The 23,983-nt window shown below is 39.8% G+C and overlaps 1 protein-coding gene across 1 annotated transcript in view; it reads right to left on the bottom strand.

Annotated features, from left to right (window-relative positions):
* Positions 1 to 23,983, bottom strand: part of FRAS1 (Fraser extracellular matrix complex subunit 1) — a 467,548-nt gene that overhangs the window by 49,916 nt on the left and 393,649 nt on the right. The window contains exons 50-58 of the mRNA XM_021669641.2: positions 22,878 to 23,105; positions 19,262 to 19,375; positions 17,006 to 17,156; positions 15,725 to 15,884; positions 13,711 to 13,879; positions 10,579 to 10,825; positions 8,937 to 9,281; positions 6,565 to 6,725; positions 6,004 to 6,151 (exon numbers count right to left, since the gene is read on the bottom strand). Coding sequence (XP_021525316.2) covers positions 6,004 to 6,151; positions 6,565 to 6,725; positions 8,937 to 9,281; positions 10,579 to 10,825; positions 13,711 to 13,879; positions 15,725 to 15,884; positions 17,006 to 17,156; positions 19,262 to 19,375; positions 22,878 to 23,105 — 1,723 coding nt within the window. The remainder of the gene's footprint in view (positions 1 to 6,003; positions 6,152 to 6,564; positions 6,726 to 8,936; positions 9,282 to 10,578; positions 10,826 to 13,710; positions 13,880 to 15,724; positions 15,885 to 17,005; positions 17,157 to 19,261; positions 19,376 to 22,877; positions 23,106 to 23,983) is intronic.

Genomic DNA, 23,983 nt, shown 5'->3' with positions numbered 1-23,983 from the left:
AGCACTCAAAGTTTGGTAGGAATTAATATATTATGGTTTGTATTTTTCTCCTAACTCCAGAATTCTCAATATGAAGAATCATTTTTTTTCTTCCTACTATGCCTACTATAATGCTCTGTATTAAGGCATTTCCTCTTGAGATCATTTTGTTGACTGCTGGTTATTAATTTCTTCATGAACAATGCAAAGAATCATATGTCAAAGTCTCCCGAGTCACAATTAGTCTTTGGGCTAAAGACCTAATCACCAAGTTCCTGGCTGCCTACTGGCCACACCCCACCAATCCAGAAAGGAAGGAAAGGTGTGTGTTCGGGGAAGGTGGGAGGTGGGGGAATGAGAGAAGGGGTGATAAGTACCCAAGCATTCTCCAAGTCAATGTGTAGAAAGCTCTCTGTGACTCCAGAACTGTTGGCCCTGGCAAAAATAAAACCATCCCGTCATATGAACTAAGCTTAATAATAGTTACTAATCATCACTAAATGAAAAGTCAGACAATACCGCTTAAAAAAAACACCATGCCTAAGGGAAAATTAACAACTTTAGGCCTAACCAGTTAGGGCTCCGTAACCCAGTGAAATGGCCTATGCTATTAAAAGGTGAGTGGCAATGACATCTCCCAGCATAGGAGGACAAGAAGAAAGATTGTTGCCAGGAAAAAAGCAATGCAAGCAGGGAAGCTTTTCTGCTCCCGGCAGACATCTGAAGCTTTAGGACGGTTTTTCTTGCTGGCCTGACAAGCCTCAAGTCAGATGAGAAAGTTAAAGGCTGAAGTGGTTATGCTTAGGTTTTGCCATGCATTAATCAATTCCAAATTCCTCTTGAGCTATAAAAGACTCTCTTTTTCCTCTTTAACAAGACATTCACCCTCACTTCTATCTCTGTCTGCCAAAAAAAAAAAAAAAAGAGAGAGAGAGAGAAGAGAAAAGGAAGTGGATACTTTTTTTTTTTTTATTATTGCATTTTAGGTTTTGGGGTACATGTGAAAAACATGCAAAGTTGTTGCATAGGTGCATTCATGGCAGTGTGATTTGCTGCCTCCCTCCCCCTCACCCATATCTGGCATTTCTCCCCATGCTATCCCTCCCCAACTCCCCCCCCCGCTGTCCCCCCCACTCCCCCGCAACAGACCCCCGTGTATAGTGCTCCCCTCCCTGTGTCCATGTGTTCTCCTTGTTCAACACCCTCCTATGAGTGAGAACATGTGGTGTTTGGTTTTGTGTTCTTGTGTCAGTTTGCTGAGAATGATGGTTTCCAGGTTCATCCATGTCCCTACAAAGGACGTGAACTCCTCATTTTTAATGGCTGCATAATATTCCATGGTGTATATGTGCCACATTTTTCCTGTCCAGTCTATCATCGAGTGGATACTTCTTATGATTGCCTGCCCAGAAACAATCTCTCCCTTTAAGAAGGCCCCAGTCCAGTGGAAGACTGAGGCAAGAAATATATAAGACAACAAGGGGAGTTTTAGGAAGATATTCATGTTGTAGGTCAGGCATTGTGTTAAAGGTTTTTATACATATTATTTAATGTCATTCTCTCAACAACCCCATAAGGCAGTATAATCCCCAGGAAGTGGTAGCACTGGCCCTGAGAATCAACTTCCCTTGACTGCAGAGTTCTTTTTTTTCCACCCTGATGGGCTGCATCAGTATGAAATGGAGGTTACCTGCTGATGGCTCATGGGCTCAAATTGGGTATAATGCATTTTCTGTCAGCACTCAGAGAATACTTATTGTGCATGACGAATCTACAGTTATCTTTCTATTTATGGAAGTCTTATATCCTGAAATAGATCCTATGGGACTGCCCTCCACTACTCTGTAGCCCACATCATGTTGAGCATCAGTGCTAGATATAGAAAATGTCCTATAAACACTGTTACCTTGCTAATCTTCTTAGTAACTGATAAAGTGAATGTAAACGTCAGTGCCTGGAATGGAATAGTCTCTTTACCGGCAAAAGTTAAGTCAGAGATTTAGGAGAAATCCTGCCTGTTTCTTAAGTTAATAAGTATGTTTGCCACAGATGCACACAAAGGAGTGTGGTGTTATAGCAATTACAGGACTTTCTAATGTTGCCCAGTCAGCATTACTCATGCCCAAACCGAGTCTAATTCCAAGTACCAGAGCAGCAAGGTAGGTGAGAACAGGTAAATGTTATAAAATGAGCTACTTAGATGATTTAAGATCCTGAAATAAGCCTGATGGGAAAAGAAAGAAATGAGCTAAGATCACTCAGAAGGCTGAGAGTTGACTTTGTAAGACTCTTGAATGACGGTTAGCATTGTTATACAGAGGACAGTGGCCTGCTGAAACTGAAATATAAAGAGTCAGCATAGTAAGATATGAAACCAGAAGATTGGACTGGGGTAGAACAGACTTGGGTTTTAACTCCAGCTTCATCACCTCCTCTCTGTGTAATCCTACTCAAATTATTCAAACTCAGTTTCACAAGTTAAAAGTCTGTTTTAAGGATTAGAGAGAATATGTAAGATCTTTCTACCCTAGAATGTTCACACTGAATGGACTCAACAAAAGTTTGTTATTACGTGGAATAGAGATAACCAGAAGAAGTAAATACTGAATACTACACTGAGTTACTGAAATAGCTCTGGGGATTTCTTTCTCTGGGATAAATTATTGATTAAATACATATTGCTGTAGCTTCTCTGAAAGATGAGGAAATTTTTGCTTAACATATCAGTTTCCTAAGTTGATAATCCCAATGCTCATCAATAAAATGCTGAAAAACATTTAAATAGAATTTTCTGTGTTAATCAACGAGGACACCATGTGTTACTGGAGTCTCATTGGTAAGTGCGATAAATGACAGGTGTGTCAGGAAGAAAAGAAATTAACACGTAATAAAATCCACTGTGTGCCAGGTACTACAGTAGATATTTTCACATATTTCATTTAATTTAATCCTCACAACAATTTTGTAAGGTAGTTATTTTCATTATTTATAGATGAGCAAAATGAGGCTCAGTAACCTTAAGCTTCTGGCCTAAGGCCAAAGACCTAGGAAGTGGTGGGGCTAGGATTATATTTCAGGACTTCGGACCTTGTATTCACTTTCCACTTCATCAGGGGGAAATTAATTATCATTTCTCGCAAAAGAATAAGAAATCATTTTAAGAATAAAAATTATGGCTGAATTTTCTTCTGTTTTACTTTCTTCTTTATTAAGAAATAAAATTCCCACTGATTCTGCTTCTGCACCAAATAAAAACATATAGTATAATGCAAGGAGGATGGACTTGGAGTCAAAAGTCTTAGAATGCATGCTGGTTCCTCTAGATACTAGACATTGGGTGACCTATTTCCTCTGAGTCTCAGTTTCCTTATCCACTAAATAGAAACAGAAGAAAGAGCATAGAGTTATGAGCAAGTGAGATAAGACTTAATGGATCGCTTTGTAAACTTTGAAGTAGCATGCAACATAAGATAAGTGTCATAATCTTGTTCATAGTGTAAAAATTACCATTTAGTGAATCACAAACCTAAATGTAAACCTTAAAGCTATAAAACTTCTGTAAGAAAACAGAAGAACATCTTTGTAACTTTGGGTTAGGCAAAGATTTCTTAGATACAACCCTAAAAATATGATCCATAATAGAAAAATGATAAATGGAGCTACTTCAAAATGAAAAATGATTACTCTTAGGACATTTGTTTACGGAACAAAAAGACAAGCCACAGACTTGGATGAAATATTTGCAAAATATAAATCTTTCTCCAGAATCTACAACAATGCAATAAAGGTAGGAAAACAATGTAATTTTAACACCAAAACCTTGAACCCAAATGTCATTCAACAGGTGAGTAAACAAACTATGGTATATCCATACAATGGAGAGCTACTCAGCAATAAATGGAACGAACTACTCACGTATGCAATAACATGAATGAGTCTTAAATGCATTTTCTAGTGAAAGAAACCAGACATAAAATGGTAGATATTATATGATTCTATTTATATGGAATTTTAGAAAAGGCACAACTGTAGAGCCAGAAAACAGATCAGTGGTCATCAGGGCTGGTGATCGAGGGGACACTGACTACAAAGGGACATGAGAGAAGTTTGTAGAGTGTTGGAACTGTTCAACATCTTGATTGTGGTAGTGGGTATATCACTGCATGCATTTGTCGAAACTCATAGAGCTGTACTTAAGTTGTTTGTTTTTGTACTTACCTCATAGAGCTAAGGAGGATGGACTTTGATTTATGTAAGTTGTACCTTCATAAACCCGGCTCTAAAACAAATTACCATCATTTTGGATGTGTGTGTGTGTGCGCATGTGTGTGTATGTATGCATATACATGTGTGTGTACACACACACACACATAATTATATACATATATATATGTTTTTCTCCTGAAGGATAAACACACAAAAAACTAGTTAAAATGGTTATCTCCAGTGAGGGGAACTGGGGGACTAGGAGATAGAGATAGAAAGAAGATTTAATTTTCATAGTATACCCTTTTTGCCATTTGAATTCTTTACTACTATATACATGATATAAATAATTTAAGAATAAATGAAAACATCAAAAATTATCCTACTTGGCTTCTTGTTCCTCTTTTGAGGATTTCTCAGCCAACAAGAGTTTAATCATGGGCTCTATGGTCAATCTCTGGGTGTGCTAATATGAGGGTCCTGCTTCTTTAGGTGGAATGTTTGACTTGATCTTCTCCACCCAACCCTAGAATCCAATAGTGGATTCTGAAGTTCTGACAATTCTAATTTTGTCAATTCTTCTGAGAAGCAATCATCCTTTCCTGTTCTTCCTCATGTTGCTTAGGTTACATCTTCAGCAGTGACTGATGTTTTCTTTATATACCTGCCTCAATTCATTCTTGCACATCATCTACAACATTGCCAATATTCGTTTTCTAAAATAAAAAGCACACCACTCCTGTGCTTATAAGCATCTACTGCTATCCTTTGTTTATAAAGTCCTTTGGCTGGATCATAAGCCCTCTCAGAACTTGACTCCAATCTGCCTTTCCATTCCATTCTTCTATTTACCTCCTGCTATGCTCAAAGTAAAAGTGAGCATCTGTCATCACCTTCAGTGGTGCTCCTATGCCCCATCTGAGGTGAAGGCCTAGAGGGGTCACTACCCATCTTTTCACTGACACTAGGATCAAGAGGAAATCTAGAGGTGGTGCTGGAGAGAGCCCTTAGGGGAGAAAGCTGTCTTGGCTTCACAAGGGAGACTGCTCACAGGAGAACAATGCACTTAAGGAGAGAAGGGTCCATTGAAAAACATCTCAAGCCTATTTAGAGAGAAGAAACTTAGAGCCTAGGACCTCAGGGGTGAGTCAGAAAATAGGCAATTAAGGAGGACCCAGCTAGGGGACTCTATGGAGCCTGAAGCTGAATGTTTCTAATTAAACAAATATGCATCTTTCAACACATTAAACATTGCATTTACTATATCTCTCCATTTGAAATAGACTTTCCTTTCTTATCCACTAGACAGACTCCAATCACACCTGAAAACTTTGCTTAAATATCTCCTTGGTGAAATCTATAATTTCCCCAGACTTTCCTTTATTATCCACTAGACAGACTCCAATCACAGCTGAAGACTTTGCTTAAATATCTCCTTGGTGAAATCTATAATTTCCCCCACTTGTAGTTCCTGTTCACCCTCTGCTCCCATAGCACTGGATGTATAGTATTATTAGTTCATTTATCATAATTTATTCCAATTTCTCTCTTTAAGGGTCTAATTTCACAATGAGACATTGAGCTTCTTGAGGACAGGGCCCAAGGTTTATACATTTCTTTGCACCTGCGAGAGTGCTGGAGGCATCAATGGTTCTCTCTTGCACTGCTACGTAAAACTGCAAATGCTCACATGTACGCATATACACACACATATTGCTTGAATGAAAATGTAAATGAGTTCCAATGTTACATATGTGGATGTTAAAGAAAAAATAGAAATATATTTTGAACTACCAGCTGGCATCCCCAGTCTCTTACCATCTTGGAATGTGTCATTAATTGCAATGACTGCCTGGAAGGGTTTGGTCAGTTCGGCTCCTTGTGCTGAGCTGAGGAAAACCACAAATGTCTCCAGTCCTTCAATTACTGGATACTGAGTGTCATCCAAGATAGTCAAGGTGCAATACTAGAAGAGAAATCAAAGCAAACTTTACAGAGGGCTCACCACCTAATACCCATTTGTCTTGACTAGGGCAAAGGTCACGGCTTGCCTTTCTTTGGTGGTTTTAAAGTAAGATTTTCTAATCCGTAACATGATGATCTCTTTATTACATGCCACTAGGCGTTTGTTTTTAGATATCATACAAGTAGAGTTTCTATCCTGCATCTGTAAGGCTGGATATTTGATACTAAAAATATCACTAGGAGAGTTTTTAGAAGATCCTCCTAAGTTTACTCTCTTGTGTGTATGTGTGTTTTTAAAGAGAGGAAAGATAGAAATATTGCCAGGGTAGTTGAGAGATCTTGGGAAGCAAACTAAAAAGAATATTCACGAACCGACTTGTTGACTTTGTGGAGTCTGGACTGCTGTAAACGCACCTGTTCAGTGACGCCGGGCCCAAATTCCACCTTCCGAGAACTGGGAACATAGTCAACTCCTGGTGTGGCAGAGGCTGGGTCTGAGGGCCGCGTTGCACACCAGACAGACGTGAAAGTAGAAAGGTCAGTACCGTGGCGGATAACTGGAATCTTTACTATGCCTGAATAAAGATCAATAGAGATTTTAACAGTCAACTTTGAGTCAGAAAATAGGTGAGGTTTTCAGAATGATGTTCTCCCTCACTGCAATAGTGGCAGCTTTTATCCCTTTCAGCTTGTCTAATCCAGCTTCAGTGATGCCCCTATGCCCCATCTGAGGTGAAGGCCTAGAGGTATCACTACCATCTTTTCACTAACACTAGGATCAAGAGGAGACCTAGAGAAGGGTTTCAGAGTGGTGGTGCTGGAGAGAGCCCTTAGGGGAGAAAGCTGTTGTGGCTTCACAAGGGAGACTGCTCACAGGAGAAGGATGCACTGCAAGAGAGAAGGATCCATTGAAAAACATCTCAAGCCTATTTAGAAGATAAGAATTAGAAGATAGATAAGAAGATAGAGAATTAAAAGATAAGATTAGAAGAGAAGAAACTTAGAGCCTAGGGCCTCAGGGATGAGTCAGAAAATAGGCAGTTAAGGAGGACCCAGCTAGGGGACTCTATGGAGCCTGAAGCTGAATGTTTCTAATTAAATGTTTTTAACTGGGTTGATTTGTCTCTTTTACCCAAGCACACACATCAGGACTTAAACTGCACATGCTTATTACTCATCTGAGGAATGAAGCTCATCTTCCTGTCCACTGTGACATCGTACTTTGTAGTGTCGTAAAGATATTTAGCTATTTTCACAATCAAGGGCAGAGAAAAGCTTCATGAAAACCCTGCAATTTTCAATCACCACATTTTCTAGCCAACATGCTGTGAGTTGACATGTAGTTATGGCTGGGCATTTGATGTATGGTGAAAGAAACATGATACACTTGAAAGGTCTGGGTTTGAATCTAGCCTTGCCATTATATTAGTTGCTTACTCATTGATGACTAACTTAACCTCTCCAGGCCTCCATTTGCTCCTCTATATAATGTTCTCTCATCCATAGAAGATTAAATGAGAATGCATGGAACCTACATGGTACGATGCCTGGCATTTGGTAAGTGCTAAAAAAGATCGGTTCCCAATACTCCTCCAAATCCCTTCATAGAGGTGAAAGGCCTTGATCTAGCTCAGATCGGGAGACACTGAGCACAGCTGTTGCCCTTCTGCCAGCAGTACATCTGCCTGCAGCCTCCAGAAGACTTCAAGACCTTTGTAGAGCCACAAGTAGGAAAGGAGCCTGGGTCTCTGAAATACCATGTGTACGTGACCTGCCCACTGATCACTTTGGGCTGTTACATGAATGAGAAAATTCCACTGTATTAAGACACTAAAATTTTGGAAAGTGTTCCAGGAGCTAGCAGTACACTAAATACTTCACTTCCATCCTCAACAGATCACATTTCCCTCTTTCACAAGCCCAGATGCTCAGCACCAGGCCCCTGGTCTGGACCACAGAGGTCAGCCCATGAAGCTCTAGGCCACAGCTCTGCCTGCCATCAACAACCAGAGCAAGGCTTCTATACTCTATCTACATGACCTGAATGATTTTAACCTTTAGCTCCCACAAATAAGTGAGAACATGTGAAGTTTATCTTCCTGTGCCTGGCTTATTTCACTTAGTTAGCATAAGGACCTCCCAGTTCCATCCATGTTGTAGAAGGATGGTTACCAGAGGATGGGAAGGGCAGTAGGGGTGGGAAGTGGAGGGGGGGCATGGTTAATGGGTACAGAAAATAGTTAGAAAGAAGACCTGGCATGTCCTAGCACAGCAGAGTGACTATAGTTAAAATAATTTAATTGTACATTTTTAAGTAACTAAAAAAGTATAATTGAATTGTATGTGACACAAAGGATAAATGCTTGAGGTGATGAATACCCCATTTATCCTGATGTGATTATTATGTATTACATGCCTGTATCAAAATACATTATGTAATCCATAAATATATACACTTACTATATATCCATAAAAATTTATAAAGAAGAACCAGAGTAAGAAAAGTGAATGGAACTCTTTATACTAACTTCCTTCCATGCTTGGTCTTGGCCAAGCATTATATAATCATTCCTCAAAGTAAGAAAAGTGGATGGAACTCTCTATACTAATGTCCATGCTTGGTCTTGGCCAAACATTATATAATCATTCCTCAGTGATATCAACAATGGTATCACTGAGGAATGGCATTCTCAATGTCAGGAGGATATTCTGAAACCTAAGGAGAAAACTGTTCAAGAAAGGAATCAGGAGACAGGTGAAGGACCCTCGGAGACACCCTCCATTACCTGCGTCCTCACTGACAGTGAAAGCTGTGTTGCCCAGGGACACAGTGGAGGCATCATTGGGACCACCAATGAGCACCTTGGCTGTTGCCATCCTTCCAATACGAGCATTGTCAGAGGCATCTGCCAAGGCAATCTCAAATTCTTCTTCCTCTTCGTACTCGCTGTCATCAATAAGCATGACATCACAGGTGGACATGGTCACACCAGGCCCAAATATCACACGACTTGCAGCAGACATCCCTCTAGATTTAAAATCAGAGCCTGATTCTAGAGCATAGAGGCTACTTCCCATAGCTGACTTAGGGACTGTGTAGCAAATTACAGATACAATGCTGCTTGCATCTCCTGAAATACAAATGGCAAAAAAAAAACACAAAGCATTTGAATGAGTGCTTCTCACATTTTAAAATCTCTAGTAAGTTAATAAGCTTGGTCCCTCCGACACAGTCCATCACTATTTCTGTTCAAACTCTGATATTAAACATTCCTGAATTGCAGTTTCTTTTGAGTCTGTGGTATAAACCACTTGAGGATTTAATATACCCCAGATACTTCGCCAAACAACTTAAAATGGATTTCCTATTCTGTGAATTTTGTGCTCTGTTAATTCACAAGACTCATTGCCCACCATCTAAGAACACAGCGGTGGAAAGATAAGACACATATTTGGTACTTTAAGTAGCAAAGTAATTGTGTCCTGAAGGTAGTGCTATAAGCACAGTTCACTGCCTTTCTGAATAAACTTCTATACTTTAATTCCCAGAGAGAAGCAGGCTTATTTAAAAACAGAAAGACAAAACAAAATAAAACCTGCCACTCTATACAAATGACTTTACTTATTAGGACTGCCACTTCCCTTGGTGACAGCCTGTTCTGGGCCTGGCTTGGTGTCCCAGAGCAATCAATGAGGCTTGCTTGTTTTCCAAGTGGCATTACCAAGGGGTTTTGCTATCTACAGTATTTGTTACACTAATACTCAGTCAGCAGATTCAATAAAGAAACCCAACACCATCATTTACAGTCTTGTTGTGCCTTTGAATGAGGGTTCAGTTTCCATGTGTTTTAAAGGCTCAATCTTACACAATTGTAATTCCATATGATCTTCATTTTGATTTTCAGCTCCTCAAGAATTGCCCTTTTATCCACATGCACGATTATTATGTATCAATTAAAAACAAAACAAAAAAAGAAATGTCCTTTATTTTTTTACACACAGTTTTTGTGTGACTGTCACATAGGGAAATTTTCAGCATATTTTTGTCTTCCAAGAACAAGATGGAAAGCCAGTCCTTACAAACTGTAACTTCCCTCCTTAACGAAGGTTACTAAATATTTTATGGATCGGATGATTGATTAAGAATACTGATTCATGAATAATTTGAAAGGCTAAATATAACCAGTCTTCTAGTCCAATTTAAGAATAAATGGGAGCTCTAACAACTTGAACTAAGAAAAGAGGTTTTCTGATGGTACTCACTATGTATAGAGTCATTATTAGGATTGTTGTGGGGACTAAACAAGTTAGTATGTGGAAAGTACACATACAAGTTAATATAATGCATGAGATGAGCCCTTATCACATAATAGGCACTCAATAAATGTTAGCAGTTATAGCTCTTTGTCACCTACGGCACCAACAGACCTTTTCTTTCAATAGGTGCAAACAGAAAACCAGCACTCTCGTTGACCCAGTAGATCTTCTTGTCAAACTCTAATGTGGGTTCATCCTCAGTGTCGTTGATAATGACCTTTGCCTGAGTGAATTCCCCTAACAGGGCATAAGCTGGCATGCTGAGCTCCACAGTGAAACTCTCAACATTTTCAAACACGTCATCATCGTTGATGACAATGGTGCAGGACTTGGTGTCCTCTCGCTCATCAAACTGCACCTGTCACAAAGGAACCAATAAGAAGTTACGTTGTGCCTCAGCTTCCCCTGCTCTGTCCCCCAGGGCATCATAGAAAAAGAGCATCCAAGTCCAGTGGGCAGAGCACTGACTGAGACCGCTGGTTCTTCCAGCCCCAGTACCCTGCTGTTATCACCGGGAACACACAGCCACCTCCTCCCATTCTTAACCTGTAAAGGAGGGCTGCTTCATTGTATAGGACATGGAAGAGCCAAATCTCTTTTACCATTGGTGACCAGACAAAAACATGTAGTAACTCTTCAGAGCCTGTCTTATTAACTCACGTGGGGCAGCAACAGTCATCCTTTGATGACTCAGTTCCCTTTCTGGAAGATCTCTGGCTTTGGAATATGAACTTCTGCTCTCAAGTCTGGTTCTGTTACTTCCAAGCTGTATTAGGTTATGAAACTTTACAAACATCAAATTCCTCATCAACTAAATAAAAATAGCAATTTTCCTACCTCACACACTCCTTGGGAGGGCTAAAGGAGGTCTTGTATATGAAAGTGCTAAGTGTATTTTAAAGCACCAAACAAACATAAAACATTATCATTACTGTCACCATATTACTTATACAATTAAAATTGACATAGAATTCCAGTATACTGAATAATGGAATTTAAATTCATAGAAAATTACATTACAAACAAGGTAGACTAATTTTAACTTGATATTTCCACTACACTCTTTGCCATAAAAATGTGAATGAATTTAGTCCAGTACAAAACAGAGAAATTATTTTATATGCACACAATTGTGAACTTAAAGGGATTTATTCTGGTTTTACTTTGTTTAAAAAAAGAAGAACGAAAGAAATTAAAAATCTTCAAATGAAGCCACAACTATGGACTTGCCCAAAACTGAAAGTGCAGGAAATGAACCTGGGCTATGCTTTGTGTGAACAGAGACAATTGAAACGTGTGCAAACAACAGTCATAAATGTTTAGGGACACACAAATCTGCAAAAATTTTAATCAAACAGAAAATTATTAGTATTTACCTAATCAACTATTCAAATGAAGTTTTATTAAGCTCCATATTTTAAAACACTCCCAATGAAATGAAACACTCAACAGATCTTTATGTAAGATCTAGAATACACCGACAGCCTTTTGTCTTTCCTTGAAAAACACAATATCCTCTGTCTTATCATTTAGCTAAAAGACATTAGCTTATCTGTTCTTTCCTAATTCCTCACTTACATTTGACCTAAGAGGCGTGAGCTTAGTCTAGCTGCAATGCCTCAACTAAATGACAGAGCTGGCTGGGCATGGTGGCTCACACCTGTAATCCCAGCACATTGGGAGGCTGAGGAGGTGGATTGCCTGAGGTCAGGAGTTCAAGACTAGCCTGGCCAACATAGTGAAACCTCGTCTCTGCTAAAAATACAAAAAATTAGCTGGGTGTGGTGGCACGTGCCTATAATCCCAGCTACTAGGAAGGCTGAGGCAGAAGAATCACTTGAACCCAGGAGGCAGACGTTGCAATGAGGCGGGATCACGCCATTGCACTCCAGCCTGGGCAACAAGAGTGAAACTCCATCTTAAAAAAAAAAAAAGAAAGAAAGAAAGAAAGAAAAGAAAAGAAAGAAAAAGAAACAACAGAGCCCACTTCTCTTTACAGAGATCTATGTTGCCATAATAATAATGAAATTGCTTTGAAAAAACATTAAGCGCCAGGCATTGTGCCCTTCATAAAAGATGACAAATACATGGGGCCCTGTACTAAGTTGACTATTTAAGTCCTCCTTTCTCTTCTGCTTTCAGTCTCTCCTTTTTCTTTCTCATTGCCACTCTGAAGCTAATTACCACTGATATGTAGGTGATTTGCAAATTTCTTTCTGGACCCCAGACTCCTCTCTGCACTCCCTACCCATCAATAGAGTGGTCAACCTGCTGTTTCTAAGGCAATTTATACTCAACACGACCAAAGCAAAGTCATGAGGACCAAATCTTGTCAAACTGGCTCCTCTTACATGTCCCCTCCTAGAAAGAGGCATCACCATCCAGCTCTCCCTTTGGCCCCATTGTCTAACCAATCCACTGCCAAATCCTATCAATTCTCACTCATCTGTTGAATCCATCCACTTCTCTAACTTCACTTCATAATCAAAGCCCAAGCTTCCATCATCTTAGCCAGCCTATTGCAAGGGCTTCCCAACCCGTCTCCTTACACACTCTCTTCTCTTCCTTTAGGTAGAGAAGAGGGGAGAGGAATGGTTGGGATATCAAAGCTAAGTGTAGAACACGATGCTTGGAGACTTCTTTTTGTCATGAAGCAAAATGTAAAGACTGAGAAGCTAGACAACAACTTCAGCTTTGGCTGTTAAAACTTAAATGAAGGGTAGGCTGGGCACGGTGGCTCACGCCTGTAATCTCAGCACTTTGGAAGACTGAAGCAGGCAGATCACGAGGTCAGGAGATCGAGACTATCCTGGCCAACATGATGATACCCCATCCCTACCAAAAATACAAAAATTAGGTGGGCATGGTGATGCATGCCTGTAATCCCAGCTATGAGGGAGGCTTTGATTCAAGGCAGGAGAATTGCTTGAACCAGAGAGTCAGAGGTTGCAGTGAGCCAAGATCATGCCATTGCACTCCAGCCTGATGACAGAACAAAAGTTCGTCTCAAAAAACAAAACAAAACACACACACACAACAACAACTTCAATGGAAGGTAGAGAGATTCTGAAGAACAAAGTACAATGGGAGGAGAACACAGGAAAACTATATAATACTTGAGGAAGGACACTAATGAAAAGAAAAGGAAAGTTGGGTAAGAAGAAGTGGGAAAGTGCCACGATTGCTTGTAACCATGTCACAGCCCTTGCTGGAGCCTCCCTCAAACCCCATGGCCCCACCTACCTGGCCAGCATACTCTACATAGTCCTGTTGCCCAGGTTGGGAGCTGACCCTAGAGCTGGAGCTAGCGGTGCCTTGCTCAGTGCGACACAGGACGATGGCATATTGGTTCAGGTTCCCAGTCCTCTGCACCATGACACTGACGGACCCTGCCTTCTCACTGACATTGTAGCTGGAAGCATACAAAAAGGCACGTCTTAAAATATGCCCCATGATTATGAAGAAACAACTTGTTTAATGGTCATCTCTTCCATTTGGTTCTTGGCATACGGTAATCAAAGAGGAAGTTTGTTTCCTTTAAGAATCCAGGCTGTAAATTGAGGGAATGCATTCACCTGAACAATCAGACAACCACAGGGAAGCTGTGGATGCAGAATGTCTTCTGCCCTGCTTTGAAAGCATGCTGAGAGTCAATTTGGGAGATGGACAGCACACAGGAGCTATGGACTTCAGATTTCAGGGCATGGAGAAAGGACAATCTCTTCCTACTGTGGTTGAATAATCACAATAGGTCAGTGGGTTCTTAGGGAAGAAAGCTGCTCGGAAGGCAATCAATGACTTAGGTGGGAACTGACTGGACCAGATCTCCAGGAACTGTGTAATGGAGTCAGGGCAGAAGCAGAAGTAAGAAAATGTGAGTTCAGCCTAGATAACAGGTGTTTAGACAAATGGAACTTTAAGACAATGGAGGAAGGACAGGATTAATTTAGCTTGCTGCTCAGAATCTCTACGGCTTTTGTAAAGCAGAAGGTCAACTATTCATGTGCTATTGATTCATAATAAGTATCTAGGTTTGGAAAGGCCACAGAAAGTTGGGCATGAGCTGGGCTTTGTTTTTCATCACTGAGGATGGCCCCTGGACCTGGGTGGATGTCTTGTTGCTATGAGGACAGAAGGGAAAGCGCCTCTGAGACCCCAGTCCTCATTGCCAGCTTTGGGACCCTCTATACCACTTAGTCCACTAAATGTTAGAAGGTTGTTCAGAAAAAGGGATGGGATGAATTTTATTGAATTTATTAAATTTTGAAGGCAATACAATCAAGAGGTAAATAATAGCAAAACGTTATGTATGTAAAAGTTGATACTAATTTTCCTCTAATTATCCAAATGTGTGTAAGAATAGAATAGCCTGAATCTGGGGCACATGAAATCAAGTTTTAAAGTCTTTCTTTTTTACCACCCTCCCTCCCCACTCCCTCAAGTTCCATTTTTTATCTGAATTTTTATGAAGTTGATTACTTGGATAGTGAGTCTCTGAAATGTAGACTTAAAGAATATTTCCCCCCACACAAATTATAATCCTAGTTATAATCTAACCTATAAAATCAGCACCATGCTTGCACACTACCTTTACCAATCAGTATCTCTGTTTGCCTTTCTAACCCCCAACAGATTAGAAAGGCATCTTAAAGAGCTGTCTGCATTAAGCCATGCAGTTGGCCCTAAAGATATATATTCCTACAAAACCCAAATAAGCCAGGGGAGAAAACAGGCTTGAGAACAAGGAAAATACAGATGGAAGGTGAAGATACTGATAGTGTGGGCCAGTAACTATTTTCCAAACTTGAATGCCTATTTTTATATTTCCTATAAGTTCTACCAGACTCTCTTCTAAAATTTGAAGACAGAAGCAAAAACATTTGTCTGAGAGGCAGTAGAGCACGTGGGTAAGACCACTGGGCTTATGTCCTGGTTTTACTGCTTATTAGCTATGTGACTATGGACAAGTTACATAAACAAGTTTCTGTCTCTATTACTTTGCCACTGTGGGGACAGGAATAAAATTAATCTCAGAACTGCAAGTATTAAACGAGATGATGCATGTTAAGTCCTAGTTCAGTATCTAATATATACAGTACTCAATAAATATTTGGTGCAATTATTATTTTTATCACTGCCATCATCTCCATCACCAGCAACAACAGGTGACTAGAGCTGCCCCCCAGCATGCTTCATCCTGACTCCCTCTGCTTGCCTGATTCATTTCTCAAGAAGGAAAGCACAGTTACATTTGTACCTGGTATATTTAAAGCTGATGAGGGACCACTGGATATGGAAGACATTGTCGCTGACCACATTGGGTTTACTGTCTCTCACCAGAAACTGAAAACTATCCATCATCTCATGGATCTTCTCCTTGTGCAACACATAACGAATCAACCCCAAGTTCACATCCTCTGTGAGAAAAAAACTTACTGTGAATTAACCCAGGCATGTAATGACAACTTCATAGATCACCACACCAACATACCTAGTTTATTCTTCGAATGGGTTACAGACAAAACTTATTTTCCCAAGCACCAAAAGTATAGTAGACTTTAAAATAAATGTTTCTGTCAGATTTAAAAATAAAATCCTGAAGCTCTGTGAAACAAAAGATCTGTCTTTATGTACAGAGATATTATAAATATCTCTTATGCTGTTATAAAATGAGAATCCCAGGGTCCTGACAAAAAGCACTTCAATAAATGTCTCTGAATATTGATGGCAAATCCTAGAGTTGGCAGAGAAAAGTCTCAGACCCAATCCTCACTCTCAGACCTAATGCCTTCTAATAAAGTTTCTTTGGAAGGTATGTGCTAACAAGAATAGCTGGGGTTGGGTTTAAACATCCCATACACAAAGCACAGCTAAAAAAGGTGTGAGGAGAGAACATACAATTGAGGACAGGGAGTAACAACAACAACAAAAAATTCATGGAGCATGAATTTTGAGATGCAGTTTTGCAATGACTGCTCCTAGTCAAGTCCACCCTGAAAAAATTCTAGAGAAGCCTGACACGCTTATAAAAAACAAAAATACGACATGGCCTGCTTGAGGTGATTCAAAACAGGGAAAATATTTCTGTTGAGCAACTTGTACATGTTGACATTAATTTCTTGGTTGAGGACTTGAAGTCTATAATCCTTAGAGAACAAAAAATAAACCACACAGGATCACGGATCATTCACAATATCTGCTTGTTATTTTTTGCTTTGTTGTTGTTATTGTTTTTAAAGAAAACCAAGCAGTATCATGCATCCTTTTCCAGAAAACCTGGCCAATACTTAGAGTAATTTAGGAGTTGAGGAAGCACAATGAAGATGAATTTTTCTTTGCCATAGTTTATCATTACGGGGAAAAAAATCAGGAGAAATAAAATTCACAAGTTGAGTGGTTCGACACTAGAAGATCTCTGTTTGCAAAGAGGTTACTTGGGCATAAGTAGCTGGAAGTGGCCGTGAGAAGAATCTGGGAGATAGGGAGAGTGACATTAGCACAGATTTCTACCATTTCTAAGTCCCCAGAGAGTCCCCACCCTGGGTGAAAGTGGCAGCAGCTCTGCCAGGCTGCAGCTTGTTCTCCACAAAGCCATGCTTGGGGCCTGTCGTTATCTCATAGACAAGCTGCGCGCCCTCAGTGTCTGGGTCCATGGTCAGCAGTTCCTTCTTGGTGATCAGGTTGGTTGCCTACAATAGAAAACCATTAAATTTAGTTCCTGAGGTGGGAATAAAACAGGAACAAGACCCTCTGACTCAGATTTAATTCAGCTTAACAATGATTTACCGAGTGTATTTACTGCATGGAAAACTCTGTCAGGATTGTAGAGGCTATGAGGATGAAAACTATCCCAACTTCTGCCCTCAAGGTATTCATACTTTATTGGGAAAGAAAGGCTCATGCACAAGGTCAATGTGGCAAGAGCTATAATAGAAGTCATAAAAAGAGGGCTGTACACTTTTTGAGAGAGAGAGAGAGATTAATTTCATCTGGACTTGAAGGAGGACAGATTGGAGGTAGTGGAATTTCAGTTGGGCCTTGAAACAAAGTTGGAACTTTGAAAGGATAATTCAGTGCAGGTAAGGTGGCCACTTTCTAGGTTTCAATTATGGTGCTTGAAATAGAATAAGATAAACAGACTGTACCCTGATATTGGCCAAGAATACTGGCTGAACTTTAATTCATTAATTCATTAATTCATTGAAGTTGTTAGTGAGAGCCAAGGTTTGAGTGAAGAAAAGCGGTGGTCAACAGTATTGAATATTTTTTAGGTCTAGTAACGTAAAGATATAATTGGCCTTTGGATTTGGGAAAATAGAGGTCATGGGTTACTTTAATTAATAGTTACTGCAATAGAGTAGGAATGGCGGGTAGAAACCCAATCGGAGAGCATTGAGAGGAGAATGGAATTGCTCTGAATATGTTGGGAAACAAAGATCAAATAGGGCATAAGAGGAATTTGCACTAACTTTAATTCATGGTTGTTTTTGTTTATTTGTTGTTGTTTTTTTTTTAAATCAACCAGTTTAGTGAGAAGCTATAGTGCAACAGCTACACATACAATGAACTAATCAGCTCCCTGGAGATGGAAAACAAGCCATATCCTAGAAAGAATACCACTCACCAATGCAAGAACCCAGTTCTCAACTGAAGAACTGTGTTTGGGTGGGGATGTGGATTTAGTGCTTGACATGATTACCAGGTGAAAATTTTGGGATAGATCTTAAAATCACCAATTTGGAAATTAGGAGAAAGAGAAAGAAATATCTAAAGTACAGTTCATCTGCACACACTTACTTATAAAAATGCTCCATTTCTTTCTCATTTATGGCAGACACTATATATTTTCCAAAATCCACCTTCCCTTCTTCTAGTGAACAATGTTTTAGCAGAGCCTCTGCCTGCCCAGCTAGAGATGCTATTTTCCAGTCTCCCATGCAACATTTGGGCCATATGAACAATTTCTTGCCAATATATACGAGTGCAAGGGATGCATTCAATTTCTGTATCACTTGCTTATCATGGAGTTCCTTGCCCCTCTCTTTCTGTTTTCTCCTTCCCATATGCTGGTACAGTTGTCCCTCAATATCTATGAGGATTGGTTCTAGGCTTCCCTGATGATTACAAAATCCAAGGATGCTGAAGTCCCTTATAAAAAATGGCATAATACTTGTATATAACCTACATACATTCTCCTGTATGCTTTAAGTCATTTCAAGATTACTTATAATACCTAACATGGCATAAATGCTATATAAATGGTTGTTATACTATATTGTTACAAATTTGTATTATTTCTTTTTTTTTTTCCTTCAAATATTTTTAAGCCACAGTTGGTAGAATCCATAGATGTGGAATCTGCAGCTACCGAGAGCCAATTGTATATTGATGAATTTCTGAAGAAGTTTGTCCAGGTAGTCAATAGCAACCACCTAGTGATGGCAGAACAATAGGGTGGAGGGAATCTGCATCTCTAAGTGCTCATTAGAGCCCTGGACTGCCTACGTACTTCCACCCTATATGTGAGATGAAAATAAATAAACTTCTATCTAGTTTGACCTATTTGCAAGAGCATCTTACACTATATACAATTTTAACAAATCCTACAGAATAGAACAAATTAACAAACAATCCTAACCAAACTCATGGAGTTTACCAATCTCGGGAAAATCAGTTTATTTAGGGAGGGATAAACAGGTGAGCTGAACTGGAGTTCTATCCATAAACTCATTGCCATGAATAAGGACGTAGCCCAAGTTGGGTGGGGTAAACATGACAGAGGGTCAGGCCTTACCTTGCCATCCATGTATTCCAGCCACTGGAGTCCCAGGTTGGTGACAATTCTAGGTGTGCCATCATCTACCGGGAGGATGTCTACTCGGAATGTCTGAGGTGCTGCCGTCATAATCTGTAAAGGAGGGCAGAAAAGAAAACATCATTCACAAGCACCTGAAGTATGTCAGGTCCAAGGCCTACACAGCTAGAACCCCTGATACCTGCTGATACTTCAGAGATGAGGGATGTGCAACTGAGCCTGTTCCCATCCCTTATCATCTTGGCACAAGGCCTAAGGGAGAAAGCTGAATGATAGAGTGAGAACAATGTAGGAAGAAAAGCAAAAAAACCCACAAAAAACAAAAAACAAAACCAAGTGGCATCCTTGCTGGAATCTCACCTGTTATGGAAGTCGGTTTTCACATACCTGTGTCTTCTTTTGTTGCGTTAAATATTGCCTTGGGATAAAACAATAAACAGTATTTTTCCTTTCAACAAACCTTGTTAAAATTTTCATGAAAGACTGATAAAAATAATCATTCAATTGTTAATGTTAAAATTTCTAGGTGGGATTATGCCAGATGTGAAAGAGGTTTTCATGGGAAGGTATTTTCTTTCTTTCTTTTTCCTTTTCCCATTGTTGTTCTCTGCTTTAAGGGCGAGCTCTCTATATGAGGGTGAGGGATAGAAGAAATCAGGAATAAAAGTATTTATGGGAATAGTGAAAAGGAAATTTCGTTTATAATTCCATTCTCACAGATACAAACATGATGCATGCAACACGCACATTGTAAATTGGATCTAGCACCTCACTGTTCCTGAGTGGATACAGCAAGCTGGGACACAGGGTAACAAGACATTGGCTTTTTAATCTCCCACAACCCACCTTCTAAGTAATTTCCATTTTTTAAATGACACGGTCCCACAAGAGACCTGCTGTAACATTTTGTTTATAAGAGCAGTAGCCCTCTTGCTGATATATCCTGAAATCATTTTTCTCTTCTGAAAGTCAAACTAACTGGGGAGCAGTGCAGTTTGGGAGAGAAAAAACAAGAGTGATGACTTGCCAGGTGGTGATGCTGTGCAGACACTGAAATGGCAGGAAAATCCCAAGAGCTATCCCACCAACACACCAGCTAACTGAGAATGACCTTCCCACAGACTGTCTGTCTCTAAAGGACACAGAGAATCTTTTCCCAGGAAAATATCCCTCATCGTCCAAGTAGCAAAGGAACGGTGCAGGCCTGAGAAGTGGATCCTTTTGTTATCTTGGAGGTATAGTAAGGTTCACACATGCTGCTCACTAAAACTGCCTCTCTTGGGTCAGACAAAGATGTAGAGGTGCCCCCAGGCCCACCTTTCACCAGAATTGCAGTTTTTCCCAGAGTAGGTTTACGAACTGCAGGACAGCTAGCTAACAAATAGAGGAATGAGTAAAAGTGGCAGGACGGGAGAGGAAGGGGAATCGACATTTCTTCTGGCTATCTGGATGTTAGAAGGCAGCAATTCCTTTAGGAAGTAAAGCTTGACAGTTGCATGGCCTCAAGAGAAAAGCATTTTACTGGTTTCATAAGCTGGTTCTAAAATGATGATGAGGATGATGATGATGATGATTACAGCTTCAGTTTATCTGATGTTTCGTGTGTGTCAGGCACTGGGCTATGTGCTTTATGTATATCAGGAGAATATGTATCACTCCCACTTTACAGATAGGGGAACTGAGGCTTAGAAAGTTTAAATGATTTACAAGTACATTCAGTTTGTACATGACAGAGCTGGAAATTAAATCAATATCTTTTCAGATATACATATGCAGAAGAATGAAACTAGACCCCTATCTCTCACCACATACAAAAAACAAATCAAAATGGACTAAAGAATTAAACCTGAGACCTCACACTATGAAACTACTACAAGAAAGTATTGAGGAAACTCTTTAGGACATTAGTCTGAGAAAAGATTTCTTGAGTATTACCCCATAAGCACAGGCAACCAAAGCAAAATTGGACAAACGGGATCTCCTTAGGTTAAAAGACTTCTGCACAGCAAAGGAAACAATCAACAGTGAAGGGACAACCCATGGAATGGGTGAAAATACCTGCCATTTACTCATCTGCAAGGGATTAATAAGTAGAATATATTAGGAGCTCAAACGACTCTATAAGAAAAAAATCTAATAATCTAATTTTAAAATAGGCAAAAGACTTGAATAGACATTTGTCAAAAGAAGATATACAAATGGAAAAGAGACATATGAAAAGGTGTTCAACATCACTGATCATCAGAGAAATGCAAATCAAAATTACAATGAATGTCATCTCACTCCAGTTAAAATGGCTTTTTTCCGAAAGACAGGCAATAAAAAGTGCTACTGAGGATGTGGAGAAAAGAGAACTCTCATACACTGTATGAGATGGGAATGTAAATTAGTACAACCACTAAGGAGAACAGTTTGGAGGTTCCTCAAAAAACTAAAAATAGGGCTGCCATACAGTCCAGCAATCCCACTTCTGGGTATATTCCCAAAAGAAGGGAAGTCGGTATATTAAAGAGATATCTGTACTCCCACGTTTGTTGCAGCACTGTTCACCATAGCCTAGATTTGGAAGCAACTTAAGTGTCCATCAGTAGATGAATGGATAAAGTAAATGTGGTACATATACACAATGGAGTATTATTCAGCCATAAAAAATGAGATTCAGTCACTTGCAACAACATGGATAGAACTGGAGGCCATTCATTAAGCGAAATAAGCCAGGCACAATCAAACATCATATTTTCTCACTTATACATGGGATCTAAAAATGAAAACAACTGAACCCATGGAGATGGAGGGGAGAAGGATGGTTACCAGAGGCTGGGAAGGGGAGTAAGGGGGCAGGTATGGTTAACGGGTACCAAAACCAGTTAGAATGAATGAATAAGGCATAGTATTTGCTAGCATGACAGATGACTACTGTCAAAAATAATTTAATTATATATTTTAAAATAAATAAAAAAGAATAATGAGATTGTTTGTAACACAAAGAATAAATGCATGAGGGGATGGGTACTCCATTTTCCATGATATGAGTATTACGCATTGCATGCCCATATCAAAACATCTCATGTACCCCATAAGTATATATACCTATATACCCACAAAGATTAAAAACAAAAAATTATTTTAAAAAATATCAATATATTTTGGATGCAAAAACTACACTCTTAGCCACTGTTATTTCTCAAAGACTAAGAAACTCTGGTTGGACTGAGGGGACCCAGTCCAAAAGGAGAAAAACAATCTACAGACATGATATTATTCAAAACCCAAATGAAAGAAAAATTAAGGAGTAAAGAATGGGCAAAAAAGAAAATAACAATAATACTAACAACAAGAACTATCACCATATATTGAGCACTCACTATTGGTCTACAGTGTTAAGTATTTTACACGGATTACCTCCTTGGAGCAGATAATGAAGGCCCATATTACAGACGAAAAGCTGAGGCTTAGAAATTAATTTGCCCAAGGACAATCTACTAGCTAGTGATAAAACAAGAAGTCAGACAATGCTATGCTTGACGAAAAAAATCCATGTTCTGCCTCTGGCATGCAGTGCTAGGGTACCTCCTCCAGTGTCCTTACCCCTCACCTCTTTTCCCCCTTCCTCAATGATAAAGAAGGGGTTTGTCCCATCAGAAACGGTGAAGGTGAGCCAGTCTTTGAGGGAGTTACTGCTGTCATGGCTGTAGCTGACCCGGTTCTGGTAGACGTCTTCCATGGTGAAGGTGGAGGTGAGGTGGAAATGCTGCCCATTGCTGGTTCGCTCGATGGTGCCATGGCGTGGAGGCTGCACGATGGTGAATGTGACAGACTCGGCCTGTCCAAGAGACAAAATATCAGAGGGGAGGGAAGCTCATAACAGAAACCAGAAGAGTGAGTGATGCCCAATTGCTGGTCAAGGGTAGCAGAACCCAAAGACACAGATAAAATAAGGACTGCATTTTCTTTATAGACACCAAAAATAGGGCTAAAAAGAACGACCACACTGATTGCTACAAATGGGCTTATATTCTGGTACCTTCAGTTGTAATACTAAGAAATTTAAATTTCTTCTTTTCAGGTCATAGGGGAAAGCCTGAATGTTTAACCTCTACCAAGATGATAGGAAATAGACCTTTTTAAACTGTTCATTTCCTTCCCTTACGTTTCCCCAAAATGCTTATATACAGAATCCCGTATACACCACAACAGAAGCTAACTTTTTATTTTTGATTACTGCTTCTATGGTAACACATAGAAGGAAAAAGAAACATAAAATCCTACCCAAGGCTCTCCAAGAATTTCCTATCAACTTAAAACAAAATGCCAAGGCCTAACCTGGGCCTGCACGGCCCTCTGTGACCTAGTCCCAGTGTTCTGCCCGGCCTCATTCTTTTCTCCTGCCTGTTCGATGGGTTCCAGCCTCTTGACCTCTTGTCACCTTTGCTGTAGTTATTCCCAGAGTCCAAGTGCACTTGATCACAGTGCCTTTGCATGTCCGGTTCCTCTATCTGGAGGGTGAATCATCCTAAATAACTGCATAGCTTGCTCTTTTGCTTAGCAATGTGTTTGCTAAAATATGACCTCCTCAGAGAGGCCTTCTCCGGACACTCTAAAGTAGCACATCTATCAGTCTCTATATTCCTCATCTCCCTTTATTTTTCTTCATAGCACTTATTGTATCTGATACAATCTGTTCCTTCTTTACTGTCTTTC

The sequence above is a fragment of the Aotus nancymaae genome, unplaced genomic scaffold (genome assembly GCF_030222135.1).
Source record: "Aotus nancymaae isolate 86718 unplaced genomic scaffold, 86718_ANA_hifiasm-v0.15.2.pri h1tg000006l, whole genome shotgun sequence".
In the NCBI taxonomy this organism is placed as follows: Eukaryota; Metazoa; Chordata; class Mammalia; order Primates; family Aotidae; genus Aotus; species Aotus nancymaae.
The sequence above is the reverse complement of the archived record's forward strand: the minus strand, read 5'-3'. Positions and strand labels throughout refer to the sequence as shown.